General features: G+C 42.0%; 1 protein-coding gene across 1 annotated transcript; it reads left to right on the top strand.

Moving 5' to 3' along the window:
* Nucleotides 1-885: 885 nt before the first annotated feature.
* On the top strand, nucleotides 886-21,121 carry tmprss15 (transmembrane serine protease 15). Its single transcript, XM_034550375.1, has 22 exons — nucleotides 886-1,038; nucleotides 4,845-4,900; nucleotides 5,023-5,165; nucleotides 5,561-5,611; nucleotides 5,839-5,991; nucleotides 6,202-6,307; nucleotides 6,571-6,715; nucleotides 6,794-6,935; nucleotides 10,275-10,364; nucleotides 10,537-10,662; nucleotides 10,771-10,914; nucleotides 10,989-11,099; nucleotides 11,187-11,310; nucleotides 11,728-11,823; nucleotides 12,087-12,136; nucleotides 16,052-16,123; nucleotides 16,208-16,352; nucleotides 16,898-17,079; nucleotides 17,447-17,542; nucleotides 19,882-20,021; nucleotides 20,477-20,531; nucleotides 20,610-21,121. The coding sequence occupies exons 1-22, from the start codon at nucleotides 886-888 to the stop codon at nucleotides 20,768-20,770; spliced, it is 2,541 nt and encodes an 846-aa protein (XP_034406266.1). The 3' UTR covers nucleotides 20,771-21,121.
* The last annotated feature ends 1,088 nt before the right edge of the window (nucleotides 21,122-22,209 follow it).

Below are 22,209 nucleotides of genomic sequence, written 5' to 3'. Positions count from 1 at the left end.
GGGCATTAGCACATTAATATTTTAACATATTAGTATAGTAGAATATTAATAGATTAAATATTATCATATTAGAATATTAAGACATTTGCATATTCACATATTCACATTTTGATAGATTAACAGACTGGATTGTCTGAGGAAGGAGAAACCGTTAAGTTTATAATTTAATATAATAATAATATAACGTAATATAATATAATAATAATCAGTATGGTTTATACCAGATTCTGATGCAGTCGTAAGTGATTATTAATGTATATTAACAACTATGAACATTTAATACTTGATAATATAGTTATACATGTGTAATGATGTGAAATGTCCTCATATTACTGCATTAGTCTTTCATAAACCATGTATTACACATTTACATAGATTATTTGTGCAGGGGGCGGAGCCACTGTAGATAACCTGCGGCTGGACTTCACACTCCAATAAACCGAAGCAGCAGGAAGTCGTTACGGTCAGCTCGTTAATGAGATTTATATTTTCTATAAATGTGGATGTGATCCCAGCTTATAGGACAACCTGGACGTCTTGTTATTGATTATCAGCTGCTGTATTGATTATGAGCCTTTAGTCATTTTCAGCTCAATAACAGATAATCACAGTTAAAGGTCGGTAACTGATCTGAAGTCGGCAGCAGGTGACAGGTGAGTCTGCTTCGTTATGGTCAGGATGATGTATTGATCCATGCGTTGATCGATAATGTGCCGTAGTGGTCACCATGAAGCGAGGCCTGTCGTCTCTGGAGCTCCTCCTCTCCGTCGTGTCTTTCCTTCTTCTCGTCACTTCTGTCGGACTGATTGCAGTTTCCTGGATCAGCCTGAACATGGAGGGTAAACATGTTGTTATTAAAGTGATCAGGTGTCTCAGATGTCATTAATGATCGACGTGGTGTTTGTGTGTCGAGGCGCCGGTGAACCAGTCGTGCTGAGTGGCCAGATGTGGATCACAGAGGGAGCCGTCTTCTCTGAAGAGCTGAAGAACTCCAGCAGTCTGCAGTTCAAATCTTTGGCTTATGATGTCCAACAGCTGGTGAGGTTGTGGGCTTTTATTTTGAAAATACAGGTTTAACATCAAGCAACTGTGAACATCACCAGCTTTTATTGTGAAAGACAGCGAAAGAGAGTTAGTGTTGATCAGTGTATGCATGTGTAATAATGGGACATTATTAACTACACTCTAAGTATAGACACTATACAGTACACACTAAGCACAGACACTAAAGTACACACTAAGCACAGACACTAAAGTACACACTAACCACAGACACTATAAAGTACACACTAAGCACAGACACTATACAGTACACACTAAACACAGACACTATACAGTACACACTAAACACAGACACTATACAGTACACACTAAGTATAGACACTATAAAGTACACACTAAGTATAGACACTATAAAGTACACACTAAGCACAGACACTATACAGTACACACTAAGTATAGACACTATACAGTACACACTAAGCACAGACACTATAAAGTACACACTAAGCACAGACACTATAAAGTACACACTAAGCACAGACACTATAAAGTACACACTAAGTATAGACACTATACAGTACACACTAAGCACAGACACTATAAAGTACACTAAGTATAGACACTATACAGTACACACTAAGCACAGACACTAAAGTACACACTAAGCACAGACACTAAAGTACACACTAAGTATAGACACTATACAGTACACACTAAGCACAGACACTAAAGTACACACTAAGCACAGACACTATAAAGTACACACTAAGTATAGACACTATACAGTACACACTAAGCACAGACACTAAAGTACACACTAAGCACAGACACTAAAGTACACACTAAGCACAGACACTAAAGTACACACTAAGCACAGACACTATAAAGTACACACTAAGCACAGACACTAAAGAACACACTAAGCACAGACACTAAAGTACACACTAAACACAGACACTATAAAGTACACACTAAGTATAGACACTATAAAGTACACACTAAGTATAGACACTATAAAGTACACACTAAGCACAGACACTATAATGTACACACTAAGTATAGACACTATACAGTACACACTAAGCAGACACTATAAAGTACACACTAAGCACAGACACTATACAGTACACACTAAGCACAGACACTATAAAGTACACACTAAGTATAGACACAATAAAGTACACACTAAGTATAGACACAATAAAGTACACACTAAGTATAGACACTATAACGTACACACTAAGCACAGACACTATAATGTACACACTAAGTATAGACACTATAAAGTACACACTAAGTATAGACACTATAAAGTACACACTAAGCACAGACACTATACAGTACACACTAAGTATAGACACTATACAGTACACACTAAGCACAGACACTATAAAGTACACACTAAGCACAGACACTATAAAGTACACACTAAGCACAGACACTATACAGTACACACTAAGTATAGACACTATACAGTACACACTAAGCACAGACACTATAAAGTACACACTAAGCACAGACACTAAAGTACACACTAAGCACAGACACTAAAGTACACACTAAGCACAGACACTATAAAGTACACACTAAGTATAGACACTATACAGTACACACTAAGCACAGACACTAAAGTACACACTAAGCACAGACACTAAAGTACACACTAAGCACAGACACTATAAAGTACACACTAAGCACAGACACTAAAGAACACACTAAGCACAGACACTAAAGTACACACTAAACACAGACACTATAAAGTACACACTAAGTATAGACACTAAAGTACACACTAAGTATAGACACTATAAAGTACACACTAAGCACAGACACTATAATGTACACACTAAGTATAGACACTATACAGTACACACTAAGCACAGACACTATAAAGTACACACTAAGCACAGACACTATACAGTACACACTAAGCACAGACACTATAAAGTACACACTAAGTATAGACACAATAAAGTACACACTAAGTATAGACACTATAACGTACACACTAAGCACAGACACTATAATGTACACACTAAGTATAGACACTATAAAGTACACACTAAGTATAGACACTATAAAGTACACACTAAGCACAGACACTATACAGTACACACTAAACACAGACACTATAAAGTACACACTAAGCACAGACACTATACAGTACACACTAAGTATAGACACTATAAAGTACACACTAAGTATAGACACTATAAAGTACACACTAAGCACAGACACTATACAGTACACACTAAGCACAGACACTATAAAGTACACACTAAGTATAGACACTATACAGTACACACTAAGCACAGACACTATAAAGTACACACTAAGTATAGACACTATAAAGTACACACTAAGTATAGACACTATAACATACACACTAAGCACAGACACTATAATGTACACACTAAGTATAGACACTATAAAGTACACACTAAGTATAGACACTATAAAGTACACACTAAGCACAGACACTAAAGTACACACTAAGCACAGACACTATACAGTACACACTAAACACAGACACTATAAAGTACACACTAAGCACAGACACTATAAAGTACACACTAAGCACATACACTATAAAGTACACACTAAGCACAGACACTATACAGTACACACTAAGTATAGACACTATACAGTACACACTAAGCACAGACACTATAAAGTACACACTAAGCACAGACACTAAAGTACACACTAAGTATAGACACTATACAGTACACACTAAGCACAGACACTAAAGTACACACTAAGCACAGACACTATAAAGTACACACTAAGTATAGACACTATACAGTACACACTAAGCACAGACACTAAAGTACACACTAAGCACAGACACTAAAGTACACACTAAGCACAGACACTATAAAGTACACACTAAGCACAGACACTAAAGAACACACTAAGCACAGACACTAAAGTACACACTAAACACAGACACTATAAAGTACACACTAAGTATAGACACTATAAAGTACACACTAAGTATAGACACTATACAGTACACACTAAGCACAGACACTAAAGTACACACTAAGCACAGACACTAAAGTACACACTAAGCACAGACACTATACAGTACACACTAAGCACAGACACTATAAAGTACACACTAAGTATAGACACAATAAAGTACACACTAAGTATAGACACTATAACGTACACACTAAGCACAGACACTATAATGTACACACTAAGTATAGACACTATAAAGTACACACTAAGTATAGACACTATAAAGTACACACTAAGCACAGACACTATACAGTACACACTAAACACAGACACTATAAAGTACACACTAAGCACAGACACTATACAGTACACACTAAGTATAGACACTATAAAGTACACACTAAGTATAGACACTATAAAGTACACACTAAGCACAGACACTATACAGTACACACTAAGCACAGACACTATAAAGTACACACTAAGTATAGACACTATACAGTACACACTAAGCACAGACACTATAAATTACACACTAAGTATAGACACTATACAGTACACACTAAGCACAGACACTAAAGTACACACTAAGCACAGACACTATAAAGTACACACTAAGCACAGACACTATAAAGTACACACTAAGCACAGACATTACATTGTTTGTGCGTGGGTAGAACACAGTAGTGTCCCAGTACCAGAAGCCTTCCTTCCAGTTTAAATACACACTTATTTCCCACCAACAAGCAGACATTTAGATGCTGGGAAGCGTTTGAATTCAATGCTTAAAGCTTCTAATCAGAAATCAATAATCAACCTGTCTTTGAGTTGTGTTCAGTTACCTGATAGAAGTCTGTCTTCTGATTGGTCCACAGATATCAAAGGCGTTCAGTCACAGTGATTTCAAGACGTGTCAGGTTTTATACTTCAGGTCAGATATTTGATCAATCACATCATCACCAATCAATGGTCATCTGATCAGTTTCATCCCATTTATATTGATCATAGCCATCTAAACTGATCATAGACATATATATTGATTTGTTTTCTCAGCCAGGGCAGTGTGGTGGTGAACTTTGACCTTTGGTTCAATCAACTGATTGATGTGAAGGAGGCGGAACAGCAGCTGGGGGCGGGGCTTCAGGAGGCCGCGGCTGGAGGATTGGTGATTGACAGAAACAGCATTCAGATCAAAGGTGACTGAGGTCACAGGGATGACTGTGGTCACTGAGGTCACAGTGAGGTCACAGATGTCACAGTGAGATCACTGTGAGGTCACAGGTGTCACTGTGAGGTCACAGGTGTCACTGTGAGACCACTGTGAGGTCACAGGGATGACTGTGGTCACTGAGGTCACAGTGAGGTCACAGATGTCACAGTGAGATCACTGTGAGGTCACAGGTGTCACTGTGAGGTCACAGGTGTCACTGTGAGACCACTGTGAGGTCACAGGTGTCACTGTGAGGTCTTTGTGAGGTCACAGGTGTCCCTGTGAGATGACTGTGAGGTCACAGGTGTCACTGTGAGGTCACATACATTCAATCAGATTAGATCAAATTCCCAGTGTCGGTTGTCACATTTGTTCCTGCAGAGAAACTAGACGAGACAACAGCTGCTCCGACAAGCATCTCACCTCCAACAGGTGAGAAACTCTCTTTGAACTCTTTATCCTTTAACTACATTTTCTTTGACCTCTAATTAAATTATATTTAAACTCTTTACTTTAAATGTCTCTTTGAACTAACTTTAAATCTCTTTTTACTTTCCTTACATTATTTTAAACTCTGTCAATGTGTGTGTGTTCCATGTGTGTGTGTGTGTGTGTGTGTGTGTGTGTGTGTGTGTGTGTGTGTGTGTGTGTGTTTTCAGACCAGGAGAAGCTGAACTGTACCTTTGAGCAGGGCATGTGTTTCTGGAGGCAACAGGACGTGGACGATGATGGCGACTGGATTCGCACCCGCGGCTCCACGTTCCCTCCACTCAGCGGGCCGAATGTCGACCACACGCTGAGTAACAGCTCAGGTGAGCTCATAATGATGTCATCAATATACACACATTATATATATATATATATATATATATATATATATATATATATATATATATATATATATATTAATATAGTAAAACATACACACAGAGTTACCAAATATGCCAAATTACACAAAATATCCTTGTGGTCTTATCTGTTGTTGTTGTTGTTGTTGTTGTTGTTGTGTGTGTGACTGTCAGGTTTCTACATCGTCACTCCTCTGAGTCCTGGCCAATGGCTGAAGAGCTTCAGGATTCACAGCCTCCCTCTCTCCCCGCCCACTCAGCCCATGTGTCTGAGCTTCTGGTAAGCAACAGTAAATAAACAAATAGAATGATGATGATGATGGTGATGATGATGATGATTGATGGTGATGATGATGATGATGATGATGGTGATGGTGATGATGATGATGATGGTGATGATGATGATGATGATGATAAAAAAAAATTAAAATGAATAAACTAAATATAATCAATTTAAATTAAAATAGAAGGAAAGTTATTAAAATAAAGAATGAGTAACCATACAGATGAACCTGTGAGTGTAGAAGTGAACACCTGTCTCAGGTACCACATGTTCGGCGAGGATGTCCACCAGCTCAGAGTCCTGCTGTCTGAACCGGCCGTTACCGTGGTGTTCCAAAGAGACAAGAATTATGGTGACAACTGGAACTACGGCCAGGTGACCCTCAACCTGACCACAGAGACCACGGTCAGTGACGTAATGCCGAAAGTCCACGGACCGATCAGTCAGTTGATCAATAATCAGTGTGAACTCTGACCTCTTCAGGTGGTGTTTGAAGGGCTGAAGAAAGGAGGGATGAGGAACGACATTGCTCTGGATGACATCACACTGACCTCTGATCCCTGTGGCCCCGCCCCCCCAGAACCAACTAATGTACCTCCTCCGACAACCACGCCCCCTATACCAGGTAAGACACAGACCACACCCCTATAATGAGAAGGCACAGACCACGCCCATATACAGGTAAGACACAGACCACGCCCCCATACCGATAAGACATAGACCACACCACTATACAGGTAAGGCACAGACCACGCCCCCATACCGATTAGACAGACCACACCACTATACAGGTAAGGCACAGACCACGCCCTTATACAGGTAAGACTCATCTTGACGGCCGTCCCAAAGTCCTATTTGTGCATAATGTGATCACATCACCCCTGTTCTCCAGAGCCTTCACTGGCTCCCCGTCCCACAACGGATCCAATACAAAATCCTTCTCCTCACTCACAAAAGTCCCTATTTATTTGTTTTATTTGTTTTACTTGTATTTTAGCTATTCTTATTTATTTATTTTTAGCTTTTAGGATGTTTTAATTATGTGAAGTGTCTTTGAGTATTATGAAAAGCGCTATATAAATTAAATGCATTATTATTATTAACATGTGACGCCGCTGTGCTCAGTGCCTCGATTCAGAAGAAGACACCTCAGAAAGATGAACAGCAGAGGTCCATGTTGTGTTTGAAGCGCTGTGGTTACTTTCACTAGGAAAGAACCTTGAATATCTTTGAACACTCGACAAGCTTTGAACAGAACTCGGAAGAGTAATTAGCCCACTAGCCCGAGGACTTCCAGGTTTGGTCCACAGCGCTGCTTTGTCCTGCAACTGGATCGGTCGGTCTTTTCACCACCGGCTGCCACGTCGCTAGCCAGCACGAGCCCACCTGTTTACCCTGCTGGGATCTTTCCGCTCCGCACCAGGTTGACCTCCTTTCTCCGGGCAAGATTGTTGCTACCGCTCTCTCCTACTGGCGTCTTCCCGCTGTTGTGCCGTGATCATCCCGCTGGGGCTCCTGGGCTGCACATCGCTTAACGCTAGCACTCCCCTACCGGACAATGCCGCCGCTGTACTGCACGTCGGATCTTCGCGTCTTCGATAATCACCTGCACCCGGACATTCTCAAAGAATATGGAATACTTCAACGAGGCCATCCTTCACACAGAGGCTCTGGCCGCATGTTCATCTACAACTTCACGTCCCAAAACCCTATCCCATCCCTATGGTCCTGTTGCAACCGAAGGTCCTCGTTATGTCACCACAACACATCCTGAATTTGGTCTGCTCCACTGGTCTCACAATACCTCAGCTCTCCAGACTCAACCTCATTATCTCTGACCACCTGGCTATCACCATGGACATTGACATCCCTATCCCCATCCCAAAAGCCAAGAGCATTATATCCTTCTGATATCTAAAAAATTGACATCATTTACAGCAACGTGAAAACTCAGTCCCTGACACACTTAAACTGGCTGCTGTCACCCCCATCCTTAAAAACCCTGACTTGACCCTGACACCATGAGCAATTTCCGGCCGGTCTCAAATCTTCCGGTCAAAAATACTGAAACGCGTTGTCGCTTCACAACTCAAAACCCACCTCATTTCCAACAATCTGGTTTCTGCTCACAGCACAGCACCGAAACAACCCTTCTCAAAGTCACCAATGACCTCCTCCTCTCCTCAGACTCCGGTCACCGCAACATTCTCCTTCTCCTGGATCTCACTGCAGCCTTCGACACCATCAACCACAACATCCTTCCCTCCCACCTCGAATCGTCCCTCAACATCACCGGATCTCCTCTCTCCTGGCTCAAATCATGTCTAACAAACAGACAACAGTTTATTAGTATCAACAACTGCACCTCTCAAGGCTTCCCCCAGGGTTCGGTGCTTGGTCCTGTTCTGTTCCTCTTGGAAATATCATACGTCAACATGTTCTCCGCTTCCACCGCTACGCCGATGAGGTCCAGCTCTACATCTCCACAAGGGCAGTTATTACTGCTCTTCACTCCACGCTCACCAACTCTGTTACTGACATTAAATCATGGATGCAAACCAACTTCCTTAAACTCAACTGTGATCAATCTGACATCAATCTCTTCATTGGTCCCAAATCCCTCACTAAAACCTTCTGCCTCCCCATCAACAACTCCACTCTGTGTCCCTCCCCACACATCCGCAACCTTGGAGTCATGTTTGACAGCAACCTCTCCTTTCAACATCGCGTCAAACAAATCACCAGAACCTCCTTCTTCCACCTAAAAAACATCACATCCCGTCTCCACCCATCACTTTCCTCATCTGCTGCTGAAACTTTGATCCACGCCAGAATCGACCAACAGTAGTCCACATGGGACATCATCCAAAATCCTAAATAAACCAGTCCATCCAGAACTCTGCTGCTCACCTGTTAACCTCCAGCTCAAGTGGTCACGAGAATCTTCACTGACTGCCCATCGCACAACAGATCCACTACAGTCCTTCTCCTCACTCACAAAGCCCTCCAAAACCAGGCCCCCTCCTCCCTCACAGACCTGCTCCACCACCACACTCCATCAGGCCCCCTCCTACCTCACAGACCTGCTCCACCACCACACTCCATCAGGCCCCCTCCTACCTCACAGACCTGCTCCACCACCACACTCCATCAGGTCCCCTCCTACCTCAGACCTGCTCCACCACCACACTCCATCAGGCCCCCTCCTACCTCACAGACCTGCTCCACCACCACACTCCATCAGGCCCCCTCCTACCTCAGACCTGCTCCACCACCACACTCCATCAGGCCCCCTCCTACCTCACAGACCTGCTCCACCACCACACTCCATCAGGCCCCCTCCTACCTCACAGACCTGCTCCACCACCACACTCCACCAGGCCCCCTCCTACCTCACAGACCTGCTCCACCAGTACACTCCATCAGGCCCCCTCCTACCTCACAGACCTGCTCCACCACCACACTCCATCAGGCCCCCTCCTCCCTCCCTCACAGACCTGCTCCACCACCACACTCCACCAGGCCCCCTCCTACCTCAGACCTGCTCCACCACCACACTCCATCTCCTCTGATGATCTCCTGTCCATCCCACATAGGACCAGGCACCGGACGTGGGGTGACAGAGCCTTCTCTAAAGCTGCCCCCTCCCTCTGGAACTCTCTCCCCAAACTCATCCGAGACTGCACTGAGATTTCCATATTCAAATCAAAACCCACCTCTTCAGAACCCCTTTTAATGTGTGATTGTGTGATCTATGTGTCTTTTTTATTGTATAGCTTTCAGGATGATTTAAAAATGTGTCTTTGAGTACTACGAAAAGCGCTATATAAATGAAATGCATTATAATTATTATTACTATAACAATAACAATAGAATTAAATGACAACAGACAAAATTAATATGAATAAAATGATACAGAATGTAGACATATGAAGAAAATGTTCCTCTGCTCTGATTGGTCCAGTTGACTGTGGAGGACCCTTTGACCTCAGGGAGCCAAACTCCACCTTTAGCTCACCTAATTACCCACAATCCTATGGGAACAAGGCTCAGTGTGAGTACACATGTCAATGCCTGTACTCATGATACTTGACTCACATTTCTGTACTGATCTTCACTGGTTTAAACAAAGGAATAAACAAACATAAAAACTGACAAAACACATCAACAAATGAATAGAAAATGTTTACCTCCCCTTTCTTACCCATGATGCTGTGCTGCTGCAGGTGTGTGGACTCTGCACACCGATGAGGGTCGAAACATCCAGCTCCACTTCCTTGACTTTGATGTTGAAGCGACATACGACATCCTCGAGGTGCGAGATGGGGCGGGGCCAAACTCCACCTTACTGGGTAAGGTTATGTTTTACCCATAATCCTTTGCAGCTTCATCCTCACCAGGGCTGTGTGTACAGGTGACAGTTCTGCTTCAGGTAACAACGTACAAGTAACTTGTTTCAGCTGTCCTCACTGGCAGCACTGGCCCCACCCACGACTTGTTTTCAACAGCCAATCAGATGACACTCTGGTTCTTTACGGACAGCTCAGGTCACGGCCGAGGATTCAGAGCCAACTTCACCTCGGGGTTTAACCTGGGGTCACCAGGTGAGTTCAGGGTCAGCAGTCAGGAGGTTGAAGGTTCTCACAGTATTATTGATTATTGATTTGTTTATGAACAGCTGTGTGTCCAGCCGGTCAGTTCCAGTGTCAGACAGGAAGCTGTATTCATGGTAATGGTCAATGTGATGGACAGGTCGACTGTCCAGACGCCTTCGATGAAGCCAACTGTGGTGAGTGGGTCAGGGGGTGGGACTCTGATGACCTCTAATCACACTACAGGTGTGTTAAACAGGTGTGTGTGTGTGTGTGTGTTTCAGTTGTGTTGCAGGTGAACAGTTCCAGTCGTCTTCAGTTTCAACTTGTTTCTTCACTGCTCACCGTGTGTGCTGACACCTGGAATTCTCACCTGTCTGTCTTCACCTGCCAGTACCTGGGATACAGGTAACTATAACCAGTCTGTCTTCACCTGCCAGTACCTGGGATACAGGTAACTATAACCAGTCTGTCTTCACCTGTAAGTACCTGGGATACAGGTAACTATAACCAGTCTGTCTTCACCTGTCAGTACCTGGGATACAGGTAACTATAACCAGTCTGTCTTCACCTGTCAGTACCTGGGATACAGGTAACTATAACCAGTCTGTCTTCACCTGTCAGTACCTGGGATACAGGTAACTATAACCAGTCTGTCTTCACCTGTAAGTACCTGGGATACAGGTAACTATAACCAGTCTGTCTTCACCTGTCAGTACCTGGGATACAGGTAACTATAACCAGTCTGTCTTCACCTGTAAGTAGCTGGGATACAGGTAACTCTCACGTGTTGTAGCAGGTGGACTAAAACAAGGTTCTTTCCAGGTCGGGGGTGACCACGTTGCTGCCGGCTCTGCCTCAAGATTCACCGTTTACAACCATCACAGTCACCAGCAACGGGACTCTGACAACCAGTATCAGGTACTGAAGACCAGCACTAGAACTTCAATTAGAATACTAACCACACAGCGATGGAACCCAAGGAACCAGAGTCATGACAAGAACTAGAAATAGAGCTAGAACTAAAATTCCAGCTGGAACTGGAATCAAAACCTGATTTAACAGCGTTCCCCAACCCATAACTGAATTACAACCAGATCCAGAATAAGATCTAGGACCTGAAGCGGAGGGTCGGACTGAGTTCAGCCTACAGATGATCATTAATGAAGGTGTTGTTTTTACAGTAAAACCTGCATCAGTGAGGAAGTGGTTTCTCTGACCTGTGACAACAAACGTGAGTGTGCTCATAAAACATGACCGTTAAAATAACATCCACTTGTACTCATAAACACTGACCTTTAAAACAACACACACCTGGGCCCTATTTCTCGTACGTGGCTAACGTGTTTAGCGGGATAATTTCGCGGATGAGACAAGTCAGGGTTTTCGTTTCCTCGAAGCAAGTTTGGCTAAATCACCATAGCAACACATCCAACAATGTGAACCTGCTCCAGCACAGGCTCATTCAGTCTAGCTGGATAATCTGGCCACGCCCCCCTGAAGAAAGTGGCAGCTCACTTCCTCATTGATGAAGGAGCGATATTAGTTATATTAACGTTTTATAGGGAGAGTGTTCTTATGACGTGATGGATGATGACTTCCTAAACGAGCGCTATCGATTCTGCCCACAAGGAATCATTTATTAAAGACCTTCTCGAGCCGTACATTGAACAGCATTGACTGTCTCACAGACTGTTTGCAGAGCCTTGTGGTACATTGTTGTACAGTGTGGTACATTGTGGTACATTGTTCTACAGCGTCGGCGATGCAGAACATCGGGAAAGCCACTGTATGCCGTGGTTTTGGTGGAACTTATGGATGTGTTCATTACGTTCCCTGGCCATGTCCGTGTAAATTACATTACATGTCATTTAGCTGATGCTTTTATCCAAAGCGACTTACAATAAGTGCATTAAACCATGAGTCCAAACTCAGAACAACAAGAATCAAGCAAGTACAATTTCTTCAATAACGTTAAACTACAAAGTGCTATCAGTAAGAGACATTTAAGTGCTACTAAAGTGTTAAACTACAAAGTGCTATCAGTAAGAGACGTTTAAGTGCTACCAAAGTGCTACTACGGCTCTACCTTCCCTATTCAAGGTATAGTCGAAAAAGATGTGTTTTTAGTTTGCGACGGAAGATGTAGAGACTTTCTGCTGTCCTGATGTCAATGGGGAGCTCGTTCCACCAATGAGGAGCCAGGACAGTGAACAGTCGGGATTTTGTTGAGTGTTTAGCTCGAAGTGAAGGAGCTACAAGCCGATTGGCAGAAGCCGAGCGAAGTGAACGAGCTGGGGTGTGAGGTTAGACCATGTCCTGGTGTGAGGTTAGACCATGTCCTGGGTGTGAGGTTAGACCATGTCCTGGGTGTGAGGTTAGACCATGTCCTGGATGTAGACCGGACCCGATCTGTTCACAGCACGGTATGCAAGTACCAATGTTTTGAAGCGGATGCGGGCGGCCACCGGTAACCAGTGAAGGTCGCCGAGGAGCGAAGTAGTGTGGGTAAATTTCAGGAGGTTGAAGACCAGTCGAGCAGCTGCATTCTGGATGAGCTGTAGAGGTCGAATGGCATTAGCAGGTAGACCTGCCAGGAGGGAGTTACAATAGTCTAGCCGTGAGATGACCAGAGCCTGGACCAGAACCTGTGCCGCCTTCTGAGTGAGAAGGGGTCCTGATGTTGTACAGCATGTACCTACAGGAGCGTGTTATTGTGGTAATGTTGGCAGTCAGGGAGAGTTGACTGTCGAGCGTCACTCCGAGGTTCCTGGCAGTCGGAGTCGGGGCCAACACTGAGTTGTTGAAGTTAATAGTCAGGTCGTGGGTGGGAGAACCTTTTCCTGGAAGGAAGAGAAGTTCAATCTTGTCTGGGTTAATTTTCAGGTGGTGTGCGGACATCCAATGAGAGATGTCAGTCAGACAGGCAGAGATTTGTGCTGCTACCCGTGTTTCAGATTGGGGAAACGAGAGGATCAGTTGGGTGTTGTCAGCATAGCTGTGGTAGGAGAAGCCATGCGAGCGAATGACAGAGCCGAGAGAGTTGGTGTACAGAGAGAAGAGAAGAGGACCAAGGACTGAGCCCTGAGGGACGCCAGTAGTCAGAGGACAAGGCTAAGACACAGATCCTCTCCAGGTTACCGGGTAAGTGTGGTCGGTGAGGTAGGATGAGACGAGTGAGAATGCGGTGCCTGAGATACCAGGTCCTGGAGGGAGGAAATAAGGATCTGGTGGTTCACTGTGTCAAAGGAAGCGGAAAGGTCTAGAAGGATAAGGACAGAGGAGAGAGGATGCTCTAGTGTGAAGGATAAGGACAGAGGAGAGAGGATGCTCTAGTAGTGTGAAGGATAATAAGGAGAGAGGATGCTCTAGTGTGAAGGATAAGGACAGAGGAGAGAGGATGCTCTAGTGTGAAGGATAAGGACAGAGGAGAGAGGTCTCTGTTGAGTGGCCTTGAATCCAGACTGGTGGGGGTCTAGAAGGTTGTTACTGTGGAGAAAGGAGGAGACTTGGTTAAAGATAGCTCGCTCTAGAGTTTTGGAAAGGAAGGGGAGGAGAGAGACAGGTCTGTAGTTGTTGACTTCAGACGAAAGTAAATGCAATAAAAGTTATATATGGTCATCTCCACATACATGAATATACACTTACATATTGTCTACTTGTTCTGAAAGAGTTGAGATAGTTATTTTAGATCTCATTGGATGATGCATGCCATTACGCCGACTGCCAGCAGGCACATTTAAAGAATGAGGCACTTAAAATGAGCCGATACATTTTCCCAACACTGATGCTGCGTTGCGAGTAGATTCCATGAAAGTCAAAGCAGACGAATGGATGTGATTTGTGAATAAAGAGGATTTCCATCCATTTATCTAGACGTAGTCGGTGAAAGTCCCCGAGCTGTGTGAGCCTACAGGTGATGTTATGTATATTTGTAAATATATATATACACTACCGTTCAGAAGTTTGGGGTCACCCAGACAATTTCGTGTTTTCCATGAAAACTCACACTTTTATTTATCAAATGAGTTGCAAAATGAATAGAAAATATAGTCAAGACAAGACAAGGGTTTTCAAGGGTTTTCTAACCATCATTAGTCTTCTAAGAACACAATGTACCATTAGGACACTGGAGTGATAGTTGTGGAAATGGGCCTCTATACACCTATATTTCATTAAAAACCAGACGTTTCCACCTAGATTAGTTATTTACCACATTAACAATGTATAGAGTGTATTTCTGATTAATTTAATGTTATCTTCATTGAAACAAACAGTGCTTTTCTTTGAAAAATAAGGACATTTCTAAGTGACCCCAAACTTTTGAACGGTAGTGTATATATATGTATGATATTATTGTTATGAACCCAAACACGAGGGCATTAGATGTTCCGACGTTTGTGGGATTTCCATAACAAGTATAAAGCAGAAATAGTGGTTATTTTTTAATCCATGGTGTATGGCGGAAGTTATAAATGTTTCCATGGAGATAAGCCACGCCCCCTCTCCAGTGCGAGTGAAGTGAATGAATTGATTAGATTTTGCCATGATTACGGTCTGGAATTCCTCATATACGTTCATGATCATCTCCTGCTCCTCAGCGGAGGAAAAAAAGAGTCTCTTCCTTTGAGTTTATTTGCCTTTGTGCTGTAAATGTTTTCTGTGATCGACACTTCCCCCTTTTGAAGTCGGACGGGCACGCGCAACTATCCTTGAACTAAGGTCGGCTCAAATTAACGAGATGGTTTGAGGGCGGGTCATCCTTTGAGAAACCGGGATAGCCTGATGTCAATCATCTTGTTAATTTTAGCTCGCTAACGCGAAATTTGATAGACTTAGGTACAAGAAATAGGGCCCTGTACTCATAAACACTGACCGTTAAAACAACACACGCCTGTACTCATAAACACTGACCGTTAAAACAACACACGCCTGTACTCATAAACACTGACCGTTAAAACAACACACGCCTGCACTCATAAACACTGACCGTTAAAACAACACACGCCTGCACTCATAAACACTGACCGTTAAAACAACACACTCCTGCACTCATAAACACTGACCGTTAAAACAACACACGCCTGTACTCATAAACACTGACCGTTAAAACAACACACGCCTGTACTCATAAACACATGTGTTTTAGCTTGTGGTGTCCGGCAGGTCACTAATGAGACGAGGGAAATGGACCAATCAGCAAAGAGGAAACCTGCTGAAGGTAAAAGACTGCTTTCAGTTTGAAAATGACCTCCTCTCGTTGGTTGGCTCCTCCCTGTAGTTTGTGTTTGTTGACACATGTCAGGTGAGGGCCGGGTGGTCGGGGGTGTTGATGCTGTGAAGGGGGCGTGGCCATGGATAGTGTCTCTGCAGTGGAGAGGGCGTCATGTGTGTGGTGCTTCACTCATCGGCAGAGATTGGCTGCTGACGGCTGCACACTGTGTTTACGGGTGAGAACAAATACTTTATTTACAGCATTTTAGGAACTATGTCTTCATTAAATTAATTCAGTAAATAATAATAAATAATACTTTAAACAATACGGTAAGTTAAATAATAATGTAAACAATACTGTAAATATTAATGTAAATAATAAATAACACTGTAAATAATAGATAATACTGTAAACAATAATAAATAATACTGTAAACAATACTGTTAACACTGTAAACAACGACGTACATAATAAATAATATTAAATAATACGGTAAACAATACCGTAGACAATACTGTAAATACTGTAAAAAAGTGTCAATATTACTGTAAACAATGACGTAAATAATAAATATAGTAATTAATACTCCAAACACTACTGTAATAATAATAAATAGTACTGTAAATAATAAATAACTGTAAATAATACTGTGAACAATACTATAAATAATACTGTAAGAAATACTGTAAACAAGTGTTATGCAGATCAGAACTTTAACAGTGTTTATCATTTCATTATGATGATGTCATGTCGGAGTAATGTGATAGTTTGGTTCCACAGGAAGAACGTGCACCTGCAATACTGGTCGGCTGTCTTTGGTCTTCACTCTCAGAGTGACACGAACTCTTTGGACGTTCAGACCCGTCGAGTCGATCTTGTCGTAATCAACAGGAAATACGACAGGCGGAGCAAGCAGGCCGACATCGCCATCATGCGCCTACAGCAGCCAATCAGCTTCACACGTGAGTATCAATCAAATACAGGACCTGGTCCTGATGGGTAATATATAAAAGTATAAATTGGTGACCCTGAAATGATTTGAACACACATCCTTCTGATGAGTATGTAGGACCGCAGGAATGAACGCAGTAGACACCTCTGTGGCCGTTTATTCCACTCTCAAACAAATCACCCATGACACTGACATCTCGTCACCTTTAACCCCTCAACGCCATCCCGTTGCCCTGGTTACGATACCAGCTCTTAAAGGGACCCTGTCACCTATATCGTAAGCCACCCCACTAGCCTTGTGAAGTATGTGCTCCAAGCCGAGTCCCCTACAAAAGTATAGTTTAATGGTACAGTAATAATAAAAGGTGTGTTTTACAGAGTTCATCCAGCCGCTGTGTTTACCTGCTGAAGGTCACGACGTCTCAGCAGGAACAAGATGTCTGATCGCTGGATGGGGTCGAGACTCTGAGCAGGGTGAGAACCTAGTATATATATATATATATATATATATATATTAATACACTGTCAAGTTCCAAGTGTCTTCTTCAACTCCTGCCCAACTTGAAATGGCCTGGTACATGAACCCCACAGAACGCACGGGACAACTCTTTCCAACACAGCTCAATATTTATTTTGTCCTTATTTGTTAGCCGTTGACATTAGAGATGGGCAAACGATACCAGAGCTCCGAAGCTTGAGTCCGTCTACTGAACCGCTGTGTGTCGACTCCAAGTGTCGGAGCTTGTATCAAATGACAACGGTCACGTGACTGATGACGTCATCAGTCACGTGACCGTTGTCATTTGGTGCTTCACGAAGCGTTTCATTGGTTTGACACGTTGGACAGTTTGAACGTTTTGGTGCCGAATGCTGCGTTCACACCAAAAGCGTTGCGAATATAACTCTGCTCCATACGAGGTGTCAATCAACAATGTGGGCTTTGAGAGAGGAGATCGATAGAGAGAATTGTGAGTTATGGCGAGTATTGGAGGAAAACTGCCTTCACCAGTATCTGTTGGCATAAACCTTTCAGGCCTTAATAATATAGAAAAAAAGTCCATATTGTAAGGCTTCCTCTAAAGTCTAGTGGGTAACACATATACATGATACACTTTTCTGTTCTGAGAGGGGGGGATCCAATCCCATCACGAACACGTCGTTTCATATGTTTGACTGGCATTTAGTTTTATTGCAATGTAAACAACAACATCGCTAACGGTTATATACAACATCAAATCTGTGAATGAACACGCAGCTTTAATTGATTTATACTGCAGAAATGTGAGATTGAAACATTGAGGCGTTGTGCTAGTGCTTCGACGCGCTGTTACAGGGCTGCTTTAATTTCAGTCTGCCACCAGATGTCGCTGTTCTTCTTCAAAGAAAAGCCCCGAAGCTTCAAATAATTTTCGGTACAAATAGGAAGAAAGCCTCAAGGCTTCATCCGCCCATCCCTAACAAACATGTAAATAAACTTTAAACAATTTCAATCCAACAATGAATTCAAACAGTAAAGCACATCACATTAAAAGTCTTGTTACAGGACCAGAGGCTTCTTTGGTTGGATCCTTGCTTGCCTCTCCCTCTCTGCTGAGAGAGATCTTCCATTTGCAGGTGTTCCAGTTTAAAGTAATTAGGAGCCTGCACTGGCCTGCTGGTGGTGCATTATGGGATTTGGAGTCTTTTAGCCAAAGTCAAGTGAGCTGATCTGAGGAACTGAAATGAAACTTGAACAATTGCAAAATTGGAGAATTCCACCGTTTTGTCTTAAAATACACACTATGTATACTATACTATACTATAGAGTATACATGAACCTAGTAATACACACTATGTATACTATACTATACTATAGAGTATACATGAACCTAGTAATACACACTATGTATACTATACTATAGAGTATACATGAACCTAGTAATACACACTATGTATACTGTACTATAGAGTATACATGAACCTAGTAATACACACTATGTATACTATACTGTACTATAGAGTATACATGAACCTAGTAATACACACTATGTATACTATACTGTACTATAGAGTATACATGAACCTAGTAATACACACTATGTATACTATACTATACTATAGAGTATACATGAACCTAGTAATACACACTATGTATACTATACTGTACTATAGAGTATACATGAACCTAGTAATACACACTATGTATACTATACTATACTATAGAGTATACATGAACCTAGTAATACACACTATGTATACTATACTGTACTATAGAGTATACATGAACCTAGTAATACACACTATGTATACTATACTGTACTATAGAGTATACATGAACCTAGTAATACACACTATGTATACTATACTATACTATAGAGTATACATGAACCTAGTAATACACACTATGTATACTATACTGTACTATAGAGTATACATGAACCTAGTAATACACACTATGTATACTATACTATACTATAGAGTATACATGAACCTAGTAATACACACTATGTATACTATACTGTACTATAGAGTATACTTGAATGGGGTCGAGACTCTGAGCAGGGTGAGAACCTAGTAACACTATGTATACTATACTATATATATATATATATATATATATATTTATATACTTACTGTAGCATATATACTACACATACTATATGTAATATACATACTATAGCATATATACTACACATACTATATGTAATATACATACTATAGCATATATACTACACATACTATATGTAATATAAATACTATAATGTTTATACTATAGATACTATATGAGATATAAATACAATAGTATACATATACAGTCTCACCACCTCTCTCAGGATCTCTCCCTGACATTCTCCTGGAGGCAGATGTTCCTCTGGTGGTCCAGGATCAGTGTCAGCTTCAGTTACCTGAATACACCATTACCTCCAGCATGCTGTGTGCCGGGTACCTGGAGGGGGGCGTCGACTCCTGTCAGGTATAGCTCACCACCAAGACTCACCTGGACTCTGTCTACCTGCCAGCTGATGTGGATGTAGAATGTTTTCTCCCAATCCAAACCAGGCTGTGTGTATATGAAATGATATGTTCACCATGACGTCACTGTTAATTAAACAATTCATTATTATTTAATAAAAATGCTACGAGAAAAGACGCTACACCTTCCCGTATTTGTCAGTTTAAACTTCATGACTTTAACTATTTCATATTTGTGTAATATTATCTAACAATCCTCAAACCAAACTCTGATTGGCCAGGAGGCGGAGCTTATATACCCTGTTTATTGGGTTAGGGTTAGGCCCCTCCCTATTTATTGGGTCGGGGTTAAGCCCCTCCCTGTTTATTGGGTCAGGGTTAGGCCCCTCCCTGTTTATTGGGTTATGCCCCGCCTGGTTTGTTCTTGTTAATAAAGTTTAAATATGTTTTCTCCAGGGTGACTCTGGGGGTCCATTAATTTGTCTGGACGATGGACACTGGACTCTTATTGGTCAGTCACACACACACACACACACACACACACACACACACACACACACATATGATGCAGATGTCTTCTGATTGACAGGTGTGACATCTTTTGGGGTTGGCTGTGGTCGTCCTCAGAGACCTGGAGTCTACGCCCGAGTCTCTGCCTTCAGCTCCTGGATTGCCCAAACCAGACGCTCCTCTTCCTCCTCCTCTTCCAACTCCACTTTCTCCTCCTCCTCTTCCAACTCCTCCTGCTAATCGTCCTCCTCTTCCTCCTCCTCTTCTTCCTGCTAGTTTTCCAGTGTAAAGCTTATTAAAAATAACCGCATATTTTAATCACTTTTTTAATCATCAAACTGTAAACAACTCATCTTATTTGACGAGAGAATATTCTACACGATATACCATATAATGTATAGATACACCCAGAGTGAAGACATATGCATACTTTTCTAAGTCAATTGAGGAATATTATTATATTATGTAATTAGTTCTATTAAATTTAAGCAGAATATCAAGTTTGTGTAGGCCTTTTTTTTCTACAGCATACTTTAATCTCTTGAAATCTCTTTTTTTTTCTAACCTATGTCATGTATTTGCACATTATTCATGCAGCCTATAAAACAATTACAAATTAAAATGTAGTATTTCATCGTATTTTTATAAAGGATAGATGATCTTTCATTCACAGAAATGAGCCTTAACAGACTTAAAGTAGCAGAAAAAGAACAAACAGTGCCGTAGACCTGATGAACGTCTGGCGTTGGCCTCGAGGAGTTATCTATCTATGTATATATATATATATATATATATATATATATATATATATATATATATATATATATATATATACACACACACACACACATACATATACTGGAGCAGAGAGAAGCCAAGTGGACATGTTGGAGGGTTAGGACACATAGAGGACGACGACAGCGGCCATCGACCCCTCCCCTCTGACCTCAGGAGACTGGCAGGATCACAGCTTAGCCATTAAACATGAGATCTAATTCGGTTTTGGAGGATCTAACGAGCACTCTTTGGTCTCAGAGTTTATTATATGTTCACAAATAACGTTAAATCAGTTTGACTGAGGTTTTATATTATTATTATGTCATCATTAATCAAATCAATGATGACATGTATAGCCGCATGTCGTCATTCAACCGCTGGTTGTCCAGGTGGTGCCCAGCAAACAATGTGGGCTACATAGATAACTGGCAGACTTTCTGGGGAAAGCCTGATCTGATGAGTCGAGATATATATATGCAGTTACCCACCCGTAACTCGAGACTGTGTCTGTCCCACGGCCACTTAAATTAACCAGAAGAGGAGTCATACAAAATAACCTCATACAGGTTAACATCACCACTGCAACAAAACAGGATAATTAAATGTGGACTCCTAAATATTAGATCTCTGTCATCTAAAGCTGTATTAGTAAATGATTTAATATCAGACAATCACATTGATTTATTGTGTCTTACTGAAACCTGGCTGAGGCATGACGAATATGTCAACCTAAATGAATCAACTCCTCCAAGTCATATTAATACTCACATTCCTCGAGGCACCGGCCGAGGAGGTGGAGTAGCAGCCATCTTTGACTCAAGCCTATTAATGAATCCTAAACCTAAACTAAACTACAACTCATTTGAAAGCCTTGTTCTTAGTCTTTCACATCCAACCTGGAA

Source organism: Cyclopterus lumpus, chromosome 14, assembly GCF_009769545.1.
Source record: "Cyclopterus lumpus isolate fCycLum1 chromosome 14, fCycLum1.pri, whole genome shotgun sequence".
Classification (NCBI taxonomy): domain Eukaryota; kingdom Metazoa; phylum Chordata; class Actinopteri; order Perciformes; family Cyclopteridae; genus Cyclopterus; species Cyclopterus lumpus.
Note: the sequence above shows the minus strand (reverse complement) of the source record. Positions and strands in the feature narration are given on the sequence as shown.

Excerpts from the sequence above, each read along its gene's own strand:
- tmprss15 (XM_034550375.1), top strand. The coding sequence starts at position 886 with ATGATCGACGTGGTGTTTGTGTGTCGAGGCGCCGGTGAACCAGTCGTG. Across the intron at positions 1,039-4,844 it reads CTTATGATGTCCAACAGCTG|ATATCAAAGGCGTTCAGTCA; the intron begins GTGAGGTTGTGG and ends ATTGGTCCACAG. Across the intron at positions 10,915-10,988 it reads GTTTAACCTGGGGTCACCAG|CTGTGTGTCCAGCCGGTCAG; the intron begins GTGAGTTCAGGG and ends GTTTATGAACAG.